The sequence below is a fragment of the Lampetra fluviatilis genome, chromosome 40, assembly GCF_964198595.1.
Source record: "Lampetra fluviatilis chromosome 40, kcLamFluv1.1, whole genome shotgun sequence".
NCBI lineage: Eukaryota > Metazoa > Chordata > Hyperoartia > Petromyzontiformes > Petromyzontidae > Lampetra > Lampetra fluviatilis.
The window spans coordinates 9209088-9225426 of record NC_136314.1 but is presented as its reverse complement, the minus strand read 5'-3'; the positions used below and the strand labels follow the sequence as shown (position 1 = coordinate 9225426).

Genomic DNA, 16339 nt, shown 5'->3' with positions numbered 1-16339 from the left:
ACACACAAAGACACACGGAGACACACACACAGAGACACACAGAGAGACACGGAGATACAGAGAGAGACACACAGAGACACAGTGACAGAGAGACACAGAGAGAGACACAAAGAGATAGAGAGACTGAGACACAGAGAGAGACGCAGCGAGACAGAGATACAGACAGAGAGACTGAGACACAGTGACAGAGAGAGACAGACAGAGAGAGACAGAGCGTGCCACATGACGCGACACGGGAGTTTGTATTTACACCAGGATATTTAATATGTACAGCGCGAGGGCAGGGACCACAGTCAGGTTCCGTAAATTCTGTTTAAGATTTTAAAATACAAAGAGAGTTAAAGAGACCCAGAGAGAGAGAGACAGAGAAACAGGCGCGCACACACACGCTGCTCACCCCTCTCGCCCACGTGAAACCACAATTTATGTCGTCGTCAGCGTCATCAGCGTCATCATCATCATCACGTGTATTTTTTTTTATTTTTAAACAAAAAAAAAAGATTTATTTTTTCGTCTCTCGTCACCGATATAATATAATGTAGAAATCACTCCACGCCTTCGCCGCTCCACTACGACGCTAATCTTCAATCGCGCGACGGGGGTGGTGGGGGGTAGTGGGTGGTGGGGGGGTAGTGGGGGGTAGTGGGTGGTGGGGGGTGGGGGTAGTGGGGGCGTAGGGGGGGGGGGGCCCTCCGTGAGTTTCAGAAAATTGCCGCCCCCCTCCACACTCCACTTCCAAACTTCAATAAATTCCACAATCGACCTCGTTGACCCCGATTGGGTCATTGAGCTCAACTCCCGCCCCCACCTCCCTCTCCGCCGAGGTGTTTTGACCGCCGGGGCCACGCCGGGCCACGGAGCCGGGGCCTGTGGGCGGCACGACCAGCGCCGTGACGACAGACGGCGCGTGGGGACGTGGGGGACGCGGTGCCGGTGAGAGGGGTGAGAGGCGTGATGAGAGCGTCGTCACGACGCCAGTGACGTCGTCACGACGCCAGTGACGTCGTCACGACGCCAGTGACGTCGTCACGACGCCAGTGACGTCGTCACGACGCCAGTGACGTCGTCACGACGCCAGTGACGTCGTCACGACGCCAGTGACGTCGTCACGACGCCAGTGACGTCGTCACGACGCCAGTGACGTCGTCACGACAGACCACGCCCCCCCCCACTGGTTGATGCAGCAGCGATGGAGAGTGTGTTGGCGAGTGATGGCGAGTGTTGGCACCGTTGCTATGCGGGGGCAGCAATGGCCGTAGCGCGGCCCCCGAGGAATCAATCCGGCGCCACGAACAGCCGGGCTCGTTAACAACCCACGGCACCCACCATCACCACACCCGCACCCACCCACCGCACCCACCGCACCCACCGCACGCGCCTCCAGCGCCACCACCGGGAAATACATTCAGCAACACGCGCGTTCGCACGCACACACATACACATGCACAAACAAGACAAATATCCCCCATATAATCTGTAGTAGAGTGTCAGGGCAAGTGCCGTTAGCGAGCACCTATGAAGGCCGGCACGGCACACGAGGGGGTGGGTGGCCAGCACCACGCCCCGGCCTTCTTTGTCTCCCCAGCGGCGATGTTGACACACCGCACCGGGTACGCATTTGAGGCCGAGTCGACCTAGGGGAGGCCCAGGAGCGGTTCGAACGATCGTCACCGGTTGTTGGTGGCCGCGAGCGGGAATCGGACTTGGGCCGCCGGGTTCGTAGCGCACGTACAGACGCACGCACCAAGTACAGAGACAAAGATCCCCCCCCGTGTAGCCTACACACACTGTTGGGGCAAGTGCTGTCAGCGAGCACCTATTAAGGCTGGAACAGCGCACAAGGGAGGAGGCGGTGTGGCCAGAATCCACGCCCGGCCGCCTTTGTCTCCCCCGTGCTGTCAGTTTACACACGACACACCAGGTACTTATTTAAGGCTGCATACACCTAGAGGGCCGGGGATTTAAATCAGATGGCCCAGTTCGCAGCGTGGTGCGCTAACCGTTGCACCACCACTCCCCGTGCACGTGTGCACACGCGCACACACACACACACAAACATCTCCCCATGTATAGCCTGAACAGACTGTAGGGGCAAGTGCTGTTAGCAAGCTGCACCTATGAAGGCCGGCACGGCACACGAGGGGGTGGGTGGCCAGCACCACCCCCTGCCGCCTTTGTCTTCCCAGCGGCGATGTTTGCTGCACACCGCACCAGGTACTCACTTCAGGTCGAGTTGACCTAGGGAAGGCCCAGGACCGATTCAGATAATCGTCACCGATGTTAGCCGTGAGCGGGAATCGAATTCGGGACGCCGGGTTCTTAAAGTAGCGCACTAACCGCTGCCCACACATTTACATACACACACATGCACACACACACGCACACACACGCACGTGTACACACACACACACAGAGTCCACACATTTACATACACACACGTGTGCACACACACACACACACACGTGTACACACACACATGCGCACACGCACACACACGCACACACACACACACATGCACGTGTGTACACACATGCACACACACGCACACACACGCACGTGTACACACACACGCGCACACACACACATGAGTACACACACGTGTACACACACACATGCGCACACGCACGAGTACACACACACACGCACACACACGCACGTGTACACACACACATGCGCACACACACACGTGTACACACACACATGCGCACACGCACGAGTACACACACACACGCGCACACGCACGAGTACACACACACATGCACACACACACACACACGTGTACACACACACATGCGCACACACACGTGTACACACACACATGCGCACACACACGAGTACACACACGTGTACACACACACATGCACACACGCACGAGTACACACACACATGCACACACGCACGAGTACACACACACACGTGTACACACACACATGGACACACACACGCACGAGTACACACACACATGCGCACACGCACCAGTTCACACACACATGCGCACACACACACACGTGTACACACACACATGCACACACGCACGTGTACACACACACATGCACACACGCACGAGTACACACACACATGCACACGCACGAGTACACACACACATGCACACACGCACGAGTACACACACACATGCACACACGCACGAGTACACACACACATGCACACACGCACGAGTACACACACACATGCACACACGCACGAGTACACACACACGAGTACACACACACATGCACACACACACGTGTACACACACACATGCGCACACACACACACGTGTACACACACACATGCACACACGCACGAGTACACACACACACGCACGAGTACACACACACATGCACACACGCACGAGTACACACACGCACGCTCCATCAGCCGCCCCTCCAACCTCCGTCTCTCCCTTCCCCCGCGCGCATCTCCACATCTTCCTTCAAAGTCCCCCCGGGGTCTGACGACGCGTCTCGCCGTCTTTATCCTCTGCCTCCTCCTCGCAGGCCTCCACCATCGCCGTCGTCACCTCGGCACGGCCGCCACCGCCGTCGTCAGCATCATCAGCGTCATCAGCGTCACCGTCGTCGTCATCGTCGTCGCCACCACCGTCGTGGTCCCGTGGGCGCCCGTTCATTCCGCGTGCCACCGTGCCCCCCCCCCACCACCCCCGCACCCCCCACACGCCGCCAGACCCCCCACCACCCCGCGCCCCCCGCCCCCCGCTAGCGCCGGTAGTGGTTGGGGGCGTCGGCGAACATGTACTTGAGGCGGTAGGCTTCGGCCAGCAGCACGCTCACCTCCTCGTTACCCCAGTGCATTGTGGGCAGGTTCTGCAGCAGGATCATGAGGCCCTGTGTATTGTGTGCGCGGAGGGACAGAGGGAGCGGAGCGGTTAGAAGTCCCGTACGTGAAGTCCCGTACGTGAAGTCCCGTACGTGAAGTCCCGTACGTGAAGTCCCGTACGTGAAGTCCCGTACGTCAAGTCCCGTACGTCAAGTCCCGTACGTCAAGTCCCGTACGTCAAGTCCCGTACGTCAAGTCCCGTACGTGCCGAACGGAATGAGGCCCCCGTCCAACCCCTGTGATTTCATGATCTGGCGGAATCGGTGATCGGTGGGGGGGGGGGGAGGAGTGAACTTTCGAGAAAATACGTGAGCGAGTGAGTGAATAAGTGAGGGAGTGAGCGAGTCAGGGATTCGTTGCGTGAACCAGTGAGCGAATCGGTGAGTGAGGTAACCAGCGAGTGAGAGAGTGAACCAGCAAGTGAGCAAGCGAATCGGTGAGCGAGTTAACCAGCGAGTGAATCAGTAAGTGAGTTAACCAGCGAGTGAGCGAATCAGCGAGTGAGCGAGTGAAGCAGTAAGCGAGTTAACCAGTGAGTGAGTCAGCAAATGAGTGAGTGAACCAGTGAATGAGCGAGCAAATCAGTGAGTCAGTTAACCAGCGAGCGAGCCAATCGTTGAATGAGCTAAGGGCTATCGCAGCAAGGAGTCATCATCACGGCTCACCCCCAGCTTAAGAATTGGCGATTGAAATCGGCGACGAGAGGCTTAGGAATCGTCAGCAGTCCAAGGGGCGAGTGCCATGTGGGGAGTGGGGAGTGGGGAGTGGTGGCGTAGCGGTTAACGAACTGCGCTACGAACCCGGCGACCCGAGTTCGATTCCCGCTCACGGCCAACACCCAGTGACGATTATCGGAACCGGTCCTGGGCCTCTCCTAGGCCGACTCAGCCTCAAATAAGTACCTGGTGCGGTGTGTGGTAAACATCGCCACTGCGGAGACAAAGGCGGGCGTGGTGCTGGCCACCCGCCACCCCCTCGTGCGCCGTGCCGGCCTTCACTGGTGCTACTCGCTAACGGCACTTGCCCCAACGGGTGTGTTGAGGCTACGCGGGGGATCTTTGTCTCCGGCTCACCTGGAAGTCCCTCTCCGCCAGGATCTCCTTGCGCCAGTGGATGAGGAAGGCTGCGCACACGTAGAGGTGGAACTGGGAGAATCCCTCCGGCTCCGACTGTCACGCACAAGACAAAGACAAAGATCCCCCCCACCCAGGTAGCATTAACGGAACGTTGGGGCAAGTGGTGTTAAGCGAGCAGCGGCGCCGATGAAGGTCGAGACGGCGCACGGCAGGGCTGGGTGGCCGGCTGGCACCGCCACGCCCGGCAGCGAGTGAACATGTGGGGTGTCCCCCTGGTGAGCGAGCGGTGGTGAGTGGTGGTGATGGTGAGGGTAACCTGTGGGGTGTCCCCTGGTGAGCGGTGGTGAGCGAGCGGTGTGGTGGTGAGGGTACCTCGTAGATGTCCCCCTGGTGGTGAGCGGTGGTGGTGGTGAGGGCAACCTGGTAGGTGTCCCCCTGGTGAGTGGTGAGTGGTGGTGAGTGGTGGTGGTGGTGAGTGGTGGTGAGTGGTGAGTGTACCTGGTAGGTGTCCCCCTGGTGAGTGAGTGGTGAGTGAGTGGTGGTGGTGAGTGAGTGGTGAGCGATGGTGGTGGTGAGTGGTGGTGGTGAGTGGTGGTGGTGAGCGGTGGTGGTGAGTGTACCTGGTAAGTGTCCCACAGGCGGATGGTGGTGAGTGGTGGTGGTGAGTGGTGAGTGAGTGGTGGTGAGTGAGTGGTGAGTGAGTGGTGAGTGAGTGGTGGTGGTGAGCGGTGGTGGTGAGCGGTGGTGGTGAGTGTACCTGGTAGGTGTCCCACAGGCAGATGATGGTGAGTGGTGGTGAGTGAGTGGTGAGTGAGTGAGTGTACCTGGTGAGTGAGAGTGGTGAGTGGTAGTGGTGAGTGAGTGGTGAGTGAGTGTACCTGGTGAGTGAGAGTGGTGAGTAGTGAGAGTGGTGAGTGGTGAGTGAGTGGTGAGTGAGTGAGTGAGTGAACCTGGTGAGTGAGAGTGGTGAGTGGTAGTGGTGAGTGGTGAGTGAGTGGTGAGTGGTGGGTACCTGGTAGGTGTCCCACAGGCGGATGGTGCAGGGTGGTGGTGGTGAGGGTACCTGGTAGGTGAGTGGTGGTGGTGAGTGGTGGTGAGTGGTGAGTGAGTGGTGAGTGAGTGGTGGTGAGTGAGTGGTGAGTGAGTGGTGGTGAGTGAGTGGTGGTGAGTGGTGAGTGGTGGTGAGTGAGTGGTGAGTAGTGGTGAGTGAGGGTACCTGGTAGGTAAGTGGTGGTGGTGAGTGGTGGTGAGTGGTGGTGAGTGGTGAGTGAGTGGTGAGTGAGTGGTGGTGAGTGGTGAGTGGTGGTGAGTGGTGGTGAGTGAGTGGTGAGTGAGTGGTGAGTGAGTGGTGAGCAATGGTGGTGAGGGTACCTGGTAGGTGTCCCACAGGCGGATGGTGGTGAGTGGTGAGTGAGTGGTGAGTGGTGAGTGAGTGGTGAGTGAGTGGTGGTGAGTGAGTGGTGAGTGGTGAGCGGTGGTGGTGAGGGTACCTGGTAGGTGTCCCACAGGCGGATGGTGCTGAGTGGTGCTGGTGAGTGAGTGTACCTGGTGAGTGGTGGTGGTGAGTGGTGGTGGTGGTGAGTGAGTGGTGGTGAGTGGTGAGTGAGAGTGGTGAGTGAGAGTGGTGAGTGTACCTGGTGAGTGGTGAGTGTACCTGGTAGGTGTCCCACAGGCGGATGGTGGTGAGTGGTGAGTGGTGAGTGAGTGGTGAGTGTTGGTGAGTGTACCTGGTGAGTGGTGAGTGTACCTGGTAGGTGTCCCACAGGCGGATGGTGCAGCGCAGCGGCAGCTCGCGCATCAGCAGGTTGTTCATCCAGCGGAAGGCGAACTGCAGGTACTCCACCTCGTGCTGGGCCACGTGGCGGTGGATCGTCTCTGCGCACAGACAAAGGTACCCCGGATAGCCTTGAGCGGACCGTCGGGGCAAGTGCGACCGTCCGCAGGCCGGCGCCGTGCACGCCGGGTGCGGGGGGGGGGGCAAGCACAACGCCCCCGGCACGACTCGCTGTCTCCCCCCCGTGGTTTTATTTGCATCGTCTCGCCAGGTACTCATTGGAGGCCGAGTCGACCTAGGGGAGGCCCAGGGAGCGGTTCAGATAATCGTCACGCATGCACGTGTGTGTGTGTGAGTGTGTGTGTGAGTGTGTGTGTGCGTGAGTGTGTGTGAGTGTGTGTGTGAGCGTGCGTGAGTGTGTGTGAGTGTGTGTGTGTGTGAGCGTGTGTGAGCGTGTGTGTGAGCGTGCGTGAGTGTGTGTGTGAGCGTGTGTAAGTGTGTGTGAGTGTGTGTGTGAGCGTGCGTGAGTGTGTGTGAGTATGTGTGTGAGCGTGTGTGAGCGTGTGTGAGCGTGTGTGTGAGCGTGCGTGAGTGTGTGTGTGAGCGTGTGTAAGTGTGTGTGAGTGTGTGTGTGAGCGTGCGTGAGTGTGTGTGAGTATGTGTGTGAGCGTGTGTGAGCGTGTGTGTGAGTGTGTGTGAGTGTGTGTGTGAGCGTGTGTGAGTGTGTGTGAGTGTGTGTGTGAGCGTGTGTGAGTGTGTGTGAGTGTGTGTGTGAGCGTGCGTGAGTGTGTGTGAGTATGTGTGTGAGCGTGTGTGAGCGTGTGTGAGCGTGTGTGTGAGCGTGCGTGAGTGTGTGTGTGAGCGTGTGTAAGTGTGTGTGTGAGCGTGTGTGAGCGTGTGTAAGTATGTGTGAGTGTGTGTGTGAGCGTGCGTGCGTGCGTGAGTGTGTGTGAGCGTGCGGGGAGCGGTAGTGTAGTTAGCGCTACGCCGCGCTACGAACCCGGCGGCCCGGCTCACGGCCGACACCGCCAGTGATGATTATCGGAATCGGTCCTGGGCCTCCCCTAGGTCGACTCGGCCTCAATTGAGTACCTGGTGCGGTGTGTAGTAAACATTGCCACTGGGCGGTTATGAGATGCACCGCAAGAGAGGTCCCAGTGGACCCCCTTCTCAGTGCTCCAAGATCTTGGCAGATGACATCGCTCGGCTCTCTTCTAAAAAACCCATGATGCGGGAGAAAATAACTCTGCTGAGCCAGTTTGCTGTCATTACTAAGCCTGCCGGTAAAATGTAGAAAAGACCCAAGAAATGAATATCAACACAGCAGCAGCAACAACAAATACAACAATCAAGGGGAAACCACTGGAACAGGTTGAGAGTTTTACATTTACATTGGCACCGTAATAAACAAGGCAAGACACACCTTCCTCCAACTGAGAAACAACTGGAAGACTGGCCAAAACAAAGGTACGAATATGTAACGGCAATGTAGAATCAGTGTTACCGTACAATAGTGAAAGTTGGAGGACAACCAAGAAATAAATTAACTCCCCATCAACCCTCAACAACAAACTGCCCGAGGGAAATCTGTCGCATCTTCCAGCCAAACGAGATTTCAAACCGGGACCTGCTGCACATCGAGATCAATTCAAGATGCACAACGCGGGGAGGGGGGGGGAGAGAAGACTCGGGTGTGGCTGGGACACGTGCTGAGAATGGAACCCGGGTCCCATAGCGGAGAGACCGGAGACTCGGGTGTGGCTGGGACACGTGCTGAGAATGGAACCCGGGTCCCATAGCGAAGAGACCGGAGACTCGGGTGTGGCTGGGACACGTGCTGAGAATGGAACCAGAGTCCCATAGCGAAGAGACAGGAGACTCGGGTGTGGCTGGGACACGTGCTGAGAATGGAACCCGAGTCCCATAGCGGAGAGACAGGAGACTCGGGTGTGGCTGGGACACGTGCTGAGAATGGAACCCGAGTCCCATAGCGGAGAGACAGGAGACTCGGGTGTGGCTGGGACACGCGCTGAGAATGGAACCCGAGTCCCATAGCGGAGAGACAGGAGACTCGGGTGTGGCTGGGACACGTGCTGAGAATGGAACCCGAGTCCCATAGCGGAGAGACAGGAGACTCGGGTGTGGCTGGGACACGTGCTGAGAATGGAACCCGAGTCCCATAGTGGAGGCTGCCCTACGGTGGGGGGAGACACCACGAGGGAAAAGAGCACGGGGGGCAGGCCGAAGGCCTCCTGGCGACGCACCGCTCAAGACCAACCAGAGGCCATGAGGGGGGGGGGGGGCCGCCTGCGTTGGGGTAGAGCAGAGAAGGCCGCTAGAGACCGACCGGCACGGCGTGGGGCTTGTTGCGGCCTTAGCGAAGAGGAGTAAGATAAGTAAGAGGTACCAGCGGTGTCAAGATGGGCTCCTGTGGAGGAGGAGGCTCGTGAAGGACGCTACTGGGCAGTTGGAGGCAGTCGCCCTCCAGCAACAGCGGAGGAGCGACGCTCACAACAACGAGCGGAGCGCCGGGCGGCTAAAATGCGGCACAGTGGGGAGCACAGGTGGTGTATCTGCCAGTCATCTCAGTCGGTCAACCCATGGCACCTGCGTCTGTCCCCGTGACCTCCTGCCAGCGAGCTTGTGGTGTGGTGTGTATGGTGTGTGTGCTGCGTCATGTAAGGGATAGTGTGTATATGGTGCATATGTGGATATGTACATGGTGCGTACGTGGTGAATGTAGTGTCGTGCGCGTGCGGTGCGGGTGATATACGTGTGGTGTGCGATGATGTACGTTTAGTGCGCGTGTGGTGTGCATAATGTACGTGTGGGGTGTGTGTGGTGTGTGTGGTGTGCGTAGTGTGCGTGTGTGGTGTATGTAGTGTGCGTGTGGTGCGCGTGTGATGTGCGTGTGGTGGCGTGTGATGTGCGTGTGGTAGCGTGTGGTGTGCGTGTGATGTGCGTGTGGTGTGCGTGTGGTGTGATGTACGTGTGGTGTGATGTACGTGTGGTGTGCGTGTGGTATGGTGTGCGTGTGGTGTGCGTGTGGTGTGCGTGTGGTGTGCGTGTGGTGTACGTGTGGTGTGCGTGTGGTGTGCGTGTGGTGCGCGTGTGGTGCGGTGTGATGTACGTGTGGTGTGCGTGTGGTGTGCGTGTGGTGTGGTGTGCGTGGTGCGCGTGTGGTATGCGTGTGTTGTGCGTGCGGTGCAAGCGCGTGTCACGTACCATCTATCCTGCGCACGAGCTCTCTCAACGCGTTGACCTTCTGCTGGATGCCCGGCTGAGCGAACGTGTAGTTGTCCTGCCAACACAACCACCCCCAGGGTCAAGGGTCATGGTCACGCTCGTACAAAGACAAAGATCCCCCGCGTAGCCTCTAACACAGACCGTCGGGCGGCGAGAGCCCTTCGACATCGCGACATCACCGTGGCCGGAGCCGTTTCGACATCACCGCCGCCGAACCCGGATCCCGCCGACGCCGCCGCCGCACGGTGAACACCGCCACCGCTAGAGAGCGCCGCTAAGGCCGGCACGGAGCACCGGGAGGGCGGTGTGGCCATTAACCTCTCCCGGCCGCCTTCCGTCTCCCCGGCGCCGAAGTTTCACGCACCGCGCCGGGTCCTTAATAGCTCGTCGGATTCCTCCATCGTAACTAATAAATATTCTGATTCTGATCGTTTGAACATGTGAACTGGTGCCGGGCCTCCCCCCGAGGTCGACTCAAGGCCTCAAACGACCACCCAGGGAGGGTGCGTCAAGCTTCGGCAACCCCCCGGGGGGAGGCGGAGGTTGGCGGCCACACCGCGCCGGCGTGCGCCGGTACCGGTACCGGTACCGGTGACGCGGCCGTGCCATGTCGCTGCAGAGGGCTCGCGCCCGTCCGGAGCCTGGTAGGCCCCAACCCGGGAAACGCTGCAGCATCAAAATCACGCCACCAATGGCTCGAGCGAGGAGAAGCGCACATTGGCAACCATCGCCCCCCCCCCCCCCTACTGAGAAATCTTAGCAAGAACTCTCGCCCGTCGTTGTCAAACCACACGGCTTACCCCGTATTCTTGAAGAGGGAAATTGAGTTTTAAAGTCCATACGGCATACAGCCGTTTCAATACGGGAAACTTGTTTTCCGTCTATTTGTGTTTCTCCCTCGCGATGGGACTTTGTAGGACGAACGCTGAGATTAACAAGGGGCACGGGGTGACCAACAAGGTCTGGATTGTGAATTTGGAGCTTTCGTGACTGCAGGAATTACTCTATGGTTCTTTCGGTAAAGTCACGTCTAAAGATAAAATAATAAATTAAATAATAACATACGACGTTTCGATTGCAACACAAGCAATCATCATCAGGTATAAATAAAATAGCAACAAAAATTTTAACCAGAAAACTATATGTATCTCGATGATATCTGTCTGCTAATATGTCTGTCTATAGTTTTCTGGTTAAATTTTTTGTTGCTATTTCATTTATACCTGATGATGATTGCTTGTGTTGCAATCGAAACGTCGCATGTTATTATTTAATGTATTACTTTATCTTTAGACGTGACTTTACCGAAAGAACCATAGAGTAAGGTCTGGATTGGTCTGTAACAGAGCGGGCACTGACAAGGGGTTGACAGACAGGTGTGGTGGTCGCTCCACCTCCACCACCAAGTGGCGAGACTCAAGCCCAACAAGCCATGGCACCCGCCTGCCTGCCCACGCAGAGGCGCCACTCGCTAACAGCACTTGTCCAGACGGACTGCGGAGGCTACAGGGGGAGGGGGGTGGGGGAAAGGGGGGGGGATCTTTGTCTTTTAGAGGTGGATGGTGAATTTAAAATGCGCGCGTGAGTTCATGCGTGTGCGTGTTATGCGTGTGCGTGTTACGCGCGTGCGAGTTCATGCGTGTGCGCGTCATACATGCGCGCGGGAAGCTGTTGTTGCTGCGAGCAATCTGGCGGAAACTAAAATGAGAAACTATTTGTGTATTTTACCAGGTCAAGGCCTCACTGAGCTGTGCAGCTCTTTTTCAAAAGAGACCGATAACGAATGACAGCCCAAGGAAGTGGCTCATCATCATCGCGTGGATATTTACAGCGGCCAAATATTCTAAAACGCACGTTGTTTCTAAGTACGGAGGGAAAAAAAACCGGAGGACCCGGAGAAAAATCCACGCAACCACGGGGAGAGCACGCAAGCTCCAAACACACAACAGGCATCGGTGTCGGGTTCGAACCCAAGACCTCCTCCTGCGTGCCAGGCGAGGCAGTCGACGTCTCGGCACCCTCCGTAACTCAACAGGGCGGACGTGTGGGGGTCAGGGGGTCGGGGGTGAGGGGTCGCGACCTGGATGCCGTCCAGCAGTTTGCTCATGCACCAGAAGCTGTCGGCCTCGATGTTGCGCAGCGTCTCCTCGGGGAGACTCGCCACGTCGAAGTTCTCCACCTCCTCCTCTGCGCCCACATCGTCGTCATCACACAGAATCACACATCATCACACAGCATCAACATCGTCGTCATCGTCACACAGCATCAACATCGTCATCAACATCGTCATCATCACACAGCATCAACATCGTCGTCATCACACAGAATCACACATCATCACACAGCATCAACATCGTCGTCATCGTCACACAGCATCAACATCGTCATCAACATCGTCATCACACAGCATCAACATTGTCGTCATCATCGTCATCATCGTCGTCATCATCACACAGCATCAACATCGTCATCATCGTCGTCATCATCACACAGCATCAACATCGTCATCATCGTCATCATCATCACACAGCATCAACATCGTCATCATCGTCATCATCATCACACAGCATCAACATCGTCATCATCGTCATCATCATCACACAGCATCAACATCGTCATCATCGTCGTCATCATCACACAGCATCAACATCGTCATCATCGTCGTCATCATCACACAGCATCAACATCGTCATCATCGTCGTCATCACACAGCATCAACATCGTCATCATCGTCGTCATCACACAGCATCAACATCGTCATCATCGTCATCATCATCACACAGCATCAACATCGTCATCATCGTCGTCATCACACAGCATCAACATTGTCATCATCATCATCATCATCACACAGCATCAACATCGTCATCATCGTCGTCATCACACAGCATCAACATTGTCGTCATCGTCATCATCAACACACAGCATCAACATCGTCATCATCGTCATCATCATCACACAGCATCAACATCGTCATCATCGTCATCATCATCACACAGCATCAACATCGTCATCATCGTCGTCATCATCACACAGCATCAACATCGTCGTCATCCCACAGCATCAACGTCGTCATCGTCGTCATCACACAGCATCGACATCGTCATCGTCATCGACGTCATCACACAGCATCAACATCGTCATCATCACACAGCATCAACATCGTCGTCATCGTCATCACACAGCATCATCATCGTCATCATCATCATGGTCATCACACAGCATCAACACCGTCATCATCATCATCGTCGTCATCGTCGTCATCGTCGTCACAGAGCCACCAGGGGAGCATGGAGGGGAGGAGGTGGTGGGTGAGGGGGTGAGGAGGAGGTGGGTGAGGGGGGAAGGGAAGGTGGAGGGGGAGGGAGGAGGGGGTAGTTGAGGGGGAAGAGAAGAGGAGGTGGGGAGGGAAGAGGAGGTGGGGGGGAGCTGGTTGAGGTGGGGAGGGTGGAGGGGGGGAAGAGGTGGTTGAGAGGGGGAGGGGAGCGAGGAGGGGAGGAGGTGGGTGAGGGGAGAAGAGAGGGTGGAGGGGGAGGGAGGTAGGAGGGGGTGGTTGAGGGGGAGGGAAGAGGAGGTGGGGAGGAGATGGTTGAGGGGGGAGGGTGGAAGGGAGAGGGAGGAGGGGGGAAAGAGGTGATTGAGGGGGGGGAAGGGAGGACGGAGGAGGGTGGGATGAAGTGGTTGAGAGGGGAAGGGAGGGTGGAAAGGCGCAGGAAGGAGGAGGAGGAGGGGAGGAGAAGATGAGGTGGAGGTGGTTGAGAATGAAGCACGGAGGAGAGGGGAGGGGGGGGGCAGGAGGTTGAGTATGTTGAGTATGTTGAGGAGGTTGATGAGGTTGATGAGGTTGATGAGGTTGATGAGGTTGATGAGGTTGAGTATGTTGATGAGGTTTGATGAGGTTGAGTATGTTGAGTATGTTGAGGAGGTTGATGAGGTTGATGAGGTTGATGAGGTTGATGAGGTTGAGTATGTTGATGAGGTTGATGAGGTTGAGTATGTTGAGTATGTTGAGGAGGTTGATGAGGTTGATGAGGTTGATGAGGTTGATGAGGTTGAGTATGTTGATGAGGTTGATGAGGTTGAGTATGTTGAGTATGTTGATGAGGTTGATGAGGTTGATGAGGTTGATGAGGTTGAGTATGTTGAGTATGTTGAGGAGGGTTGATGAGGTTGATGAGGTTGATGAGGTTGAGTATGTTGAGTATGTTGAGTAGGTTGATGAGGTTGATGAGGTTGATGAGGTTGATGAGGTTGAGTATGTTGATGAGGTTGATGAGGTTGAGTATGTTGAGTATGTTGATGAGGTTGATGAGGTTGATTATGTTGAGTATGTTGAGGAGGTTGATGAGGTTGAGTATGTTGAGGAGGTTGATGAGGTTGATGAGGTTGATGAGGTTGAGTATGTTGAGTATGTTGATGAGGTTGAGTATGTTGATGAGGTTGATGAGGTTGAGTATGTTGAGTATGTTGAGGAGGTTGATGAGGTTGATGAGGTTGAGTATGTTGAGTATGTTGAGGAGGTTGATGAGGTTGATGAGGTTGAGTATGTTGAGTATGTTGAGCATGTTGATGAGGTTGATGAGGTTGATGAGGTTGAGGAGGTTGAGTATGTTGAGTATGTTGATGAGGTTGAGTATGTTGATGAGGTTGATGAGGGTTGAGTATGTTGAGTATGTTGAGGAGGTTGATGAGGTTGAGTATGTTGAGTATGTTGATGAGGTTGATGAGGTTGATGAGGTTGATGAGGTTGAGTATGTTGATGAGGTTGATGAGGTTGAGTATGTTGAGTATGTTGAGGAGGTTGATGAGGTTGATGAGGTTGATGAGGTTGAGTATGTTGAGGAGGTTGATGAGGTTGAGTATGTTGAGCATGTTGAGGAGGTTGAGTATGTTGATGAGGTTGATGAGGTTGATGAGGTTGATGAGGTTGATGAGGTTGAGTATGTTGATGAGGTTGATGAGGTTGAGTATGTTGAGTATGTTGATGAGGTTGATGAGGTTGATGAGGTTGATGAGGTTGAGTATGTTGATGAGGTTGATGAGGTTGAGTATGTTGAGTATGTTGATGAGGTTGATGAGGTTGATGAGGTTGAGTATGTTGAGTATGTTGAGGAGGTTGATGAGGTTGAGGGAGGTTGAGTGAGGTATTGAGTATGTTGAGTATGTTGAGTATGTTGAGATGTTGATGAGGTTGAGGAGGTTGATGAGGTTGAGTATGTTGAGTATGTTGAGTATGTTGAGTATGTTGAGGAGGTTGATGAGGTTGAGTATGTTGAGTATGTTGAGGAGGTTGATGAGGTTGATGAGGTTGATGAGGTTGAGTATGTTGATGAGGTTGATGAGGTTGAGTATGTTGAGTATGTTGATGAGGTTGATGAGGTTGAGTATGTTGAGGAGGTTGATGAGGTTGATGAGGTTGAGTATGTTGAGTATGTTGATGAGGTTGATGAGGTTGAGTATGTTGATGAGGTTGATGAGGTGGTTGAGTATGTTGAGGAGGTTGATGAGGTTGATGAGGTTGAGTATGTTGAGTATGTTGAGGAGGTTGATGAGGTTGATGAGGTTGAGTATGTTGAGTATGTTGAGGAGGGTTGATGAGGTTGATGAGGTTGAGTATGTTGAGTATGTTGATGAGGTTGATGAGGTTGAGTATGTTGAGTATGTTGAGGAGGTTGATGAGGTTGATGAGGTTGAGTATGTTGAATATGTTGAGGAGGTTGATGAGGTTGAGTATGTTGAGTATGTTGATGAGGTTGATGAGGTTGAGTATGTTGAGTATGTTGAGGAGGTTGATGAGGTTGATGAGGTTGAGTATGTTGAGTATGTTGAGGAGGTTGATGAGGTTGATGAGGTTGAGTATGTTGAGTATGTTGAGGAGGTTGATGAGGTTGAGTATGTTGAGTATGTTGAGGAGGTTGAGTATGTTGAGTATGTTGATGAGGTTGATGAGGTTGATGAGGTTGAGTATGTTGAGTATGGTGAGTATGTTGAGGAGGTGGAGGAGTCCCACCGACGTGCTCGGCGAGGAAGACGACGAAGAAGGGCGTGACGAGGTCGTTGATGCCCTGCACGTAGCCGCTCGCCGGGTGGCGGATCGCCCAGATGAAGAGGATTCGCTCAAAGATCTGCGGACACACAGAGGCAAAGATCCCCGTGTAGCCTCCGCCGACTGTTGGGGCAAGTGCTGCGAGCGAGTTGCGCCTGTGAAGGCCGGCACCACGCCCGGCCGCCCTTTGTCTCCCCGGTGACGATCTTTACTACACACCGTACCAGGTACTTTTTTGAGGCCGAGTCGACCTAGGGAAGGCCCAGGATCGGTTCAGATTATCGTCACTGGTGTTGGTGGCCGTGAGCGGGCATTGAACTCGGCTCGCCGGGTTTGCAGCGCAGCGCTAACCGCTGAGCC

The 16339-nt window shown here is 55.2% G+C and overlaps 1 protein-coding gene across 2 annotated transcripts in view; it reads right to left on the bottom strand.

The window, feature by feature from the left end:
• Positions 1-245: 245 nt before the first annotated feature.
• The window catches only part of TBC1D22B (TBC1 domain family member 22B), a 36197-nt gene continuing 20103 nt past the window's right edge, over positions 246-16339 (bottom strand). For both annotated transcript variants that reach the window (XM_078875086.1, XM_078875084.1), the window contains exons 9-14: positions 15944-16058; positions 12014-12120; positions 9913-9988; positions 6661-6788; positions 4911-5006; positions 246-3845 (exon numbers count right to left, since the gene is read on the bottom strand). In XM_078875086.1, the coding sequence (XP_078731212.1) occupies positions 3717-3845; positions 4911-5006; positions 6661-6788; positions 9913-9988; positions 12014-12120; positions 15944-16058 (651 nt within the window). In that variant the 3' untranslated portion in view covers positions 246-3716. The remainder of the gene's footprint in view (positions 3846-4910; positions 5007-6660; positions 6789-9912; positions 9989-12013; positions 12121-15943; positions 16059-16339) is intronic.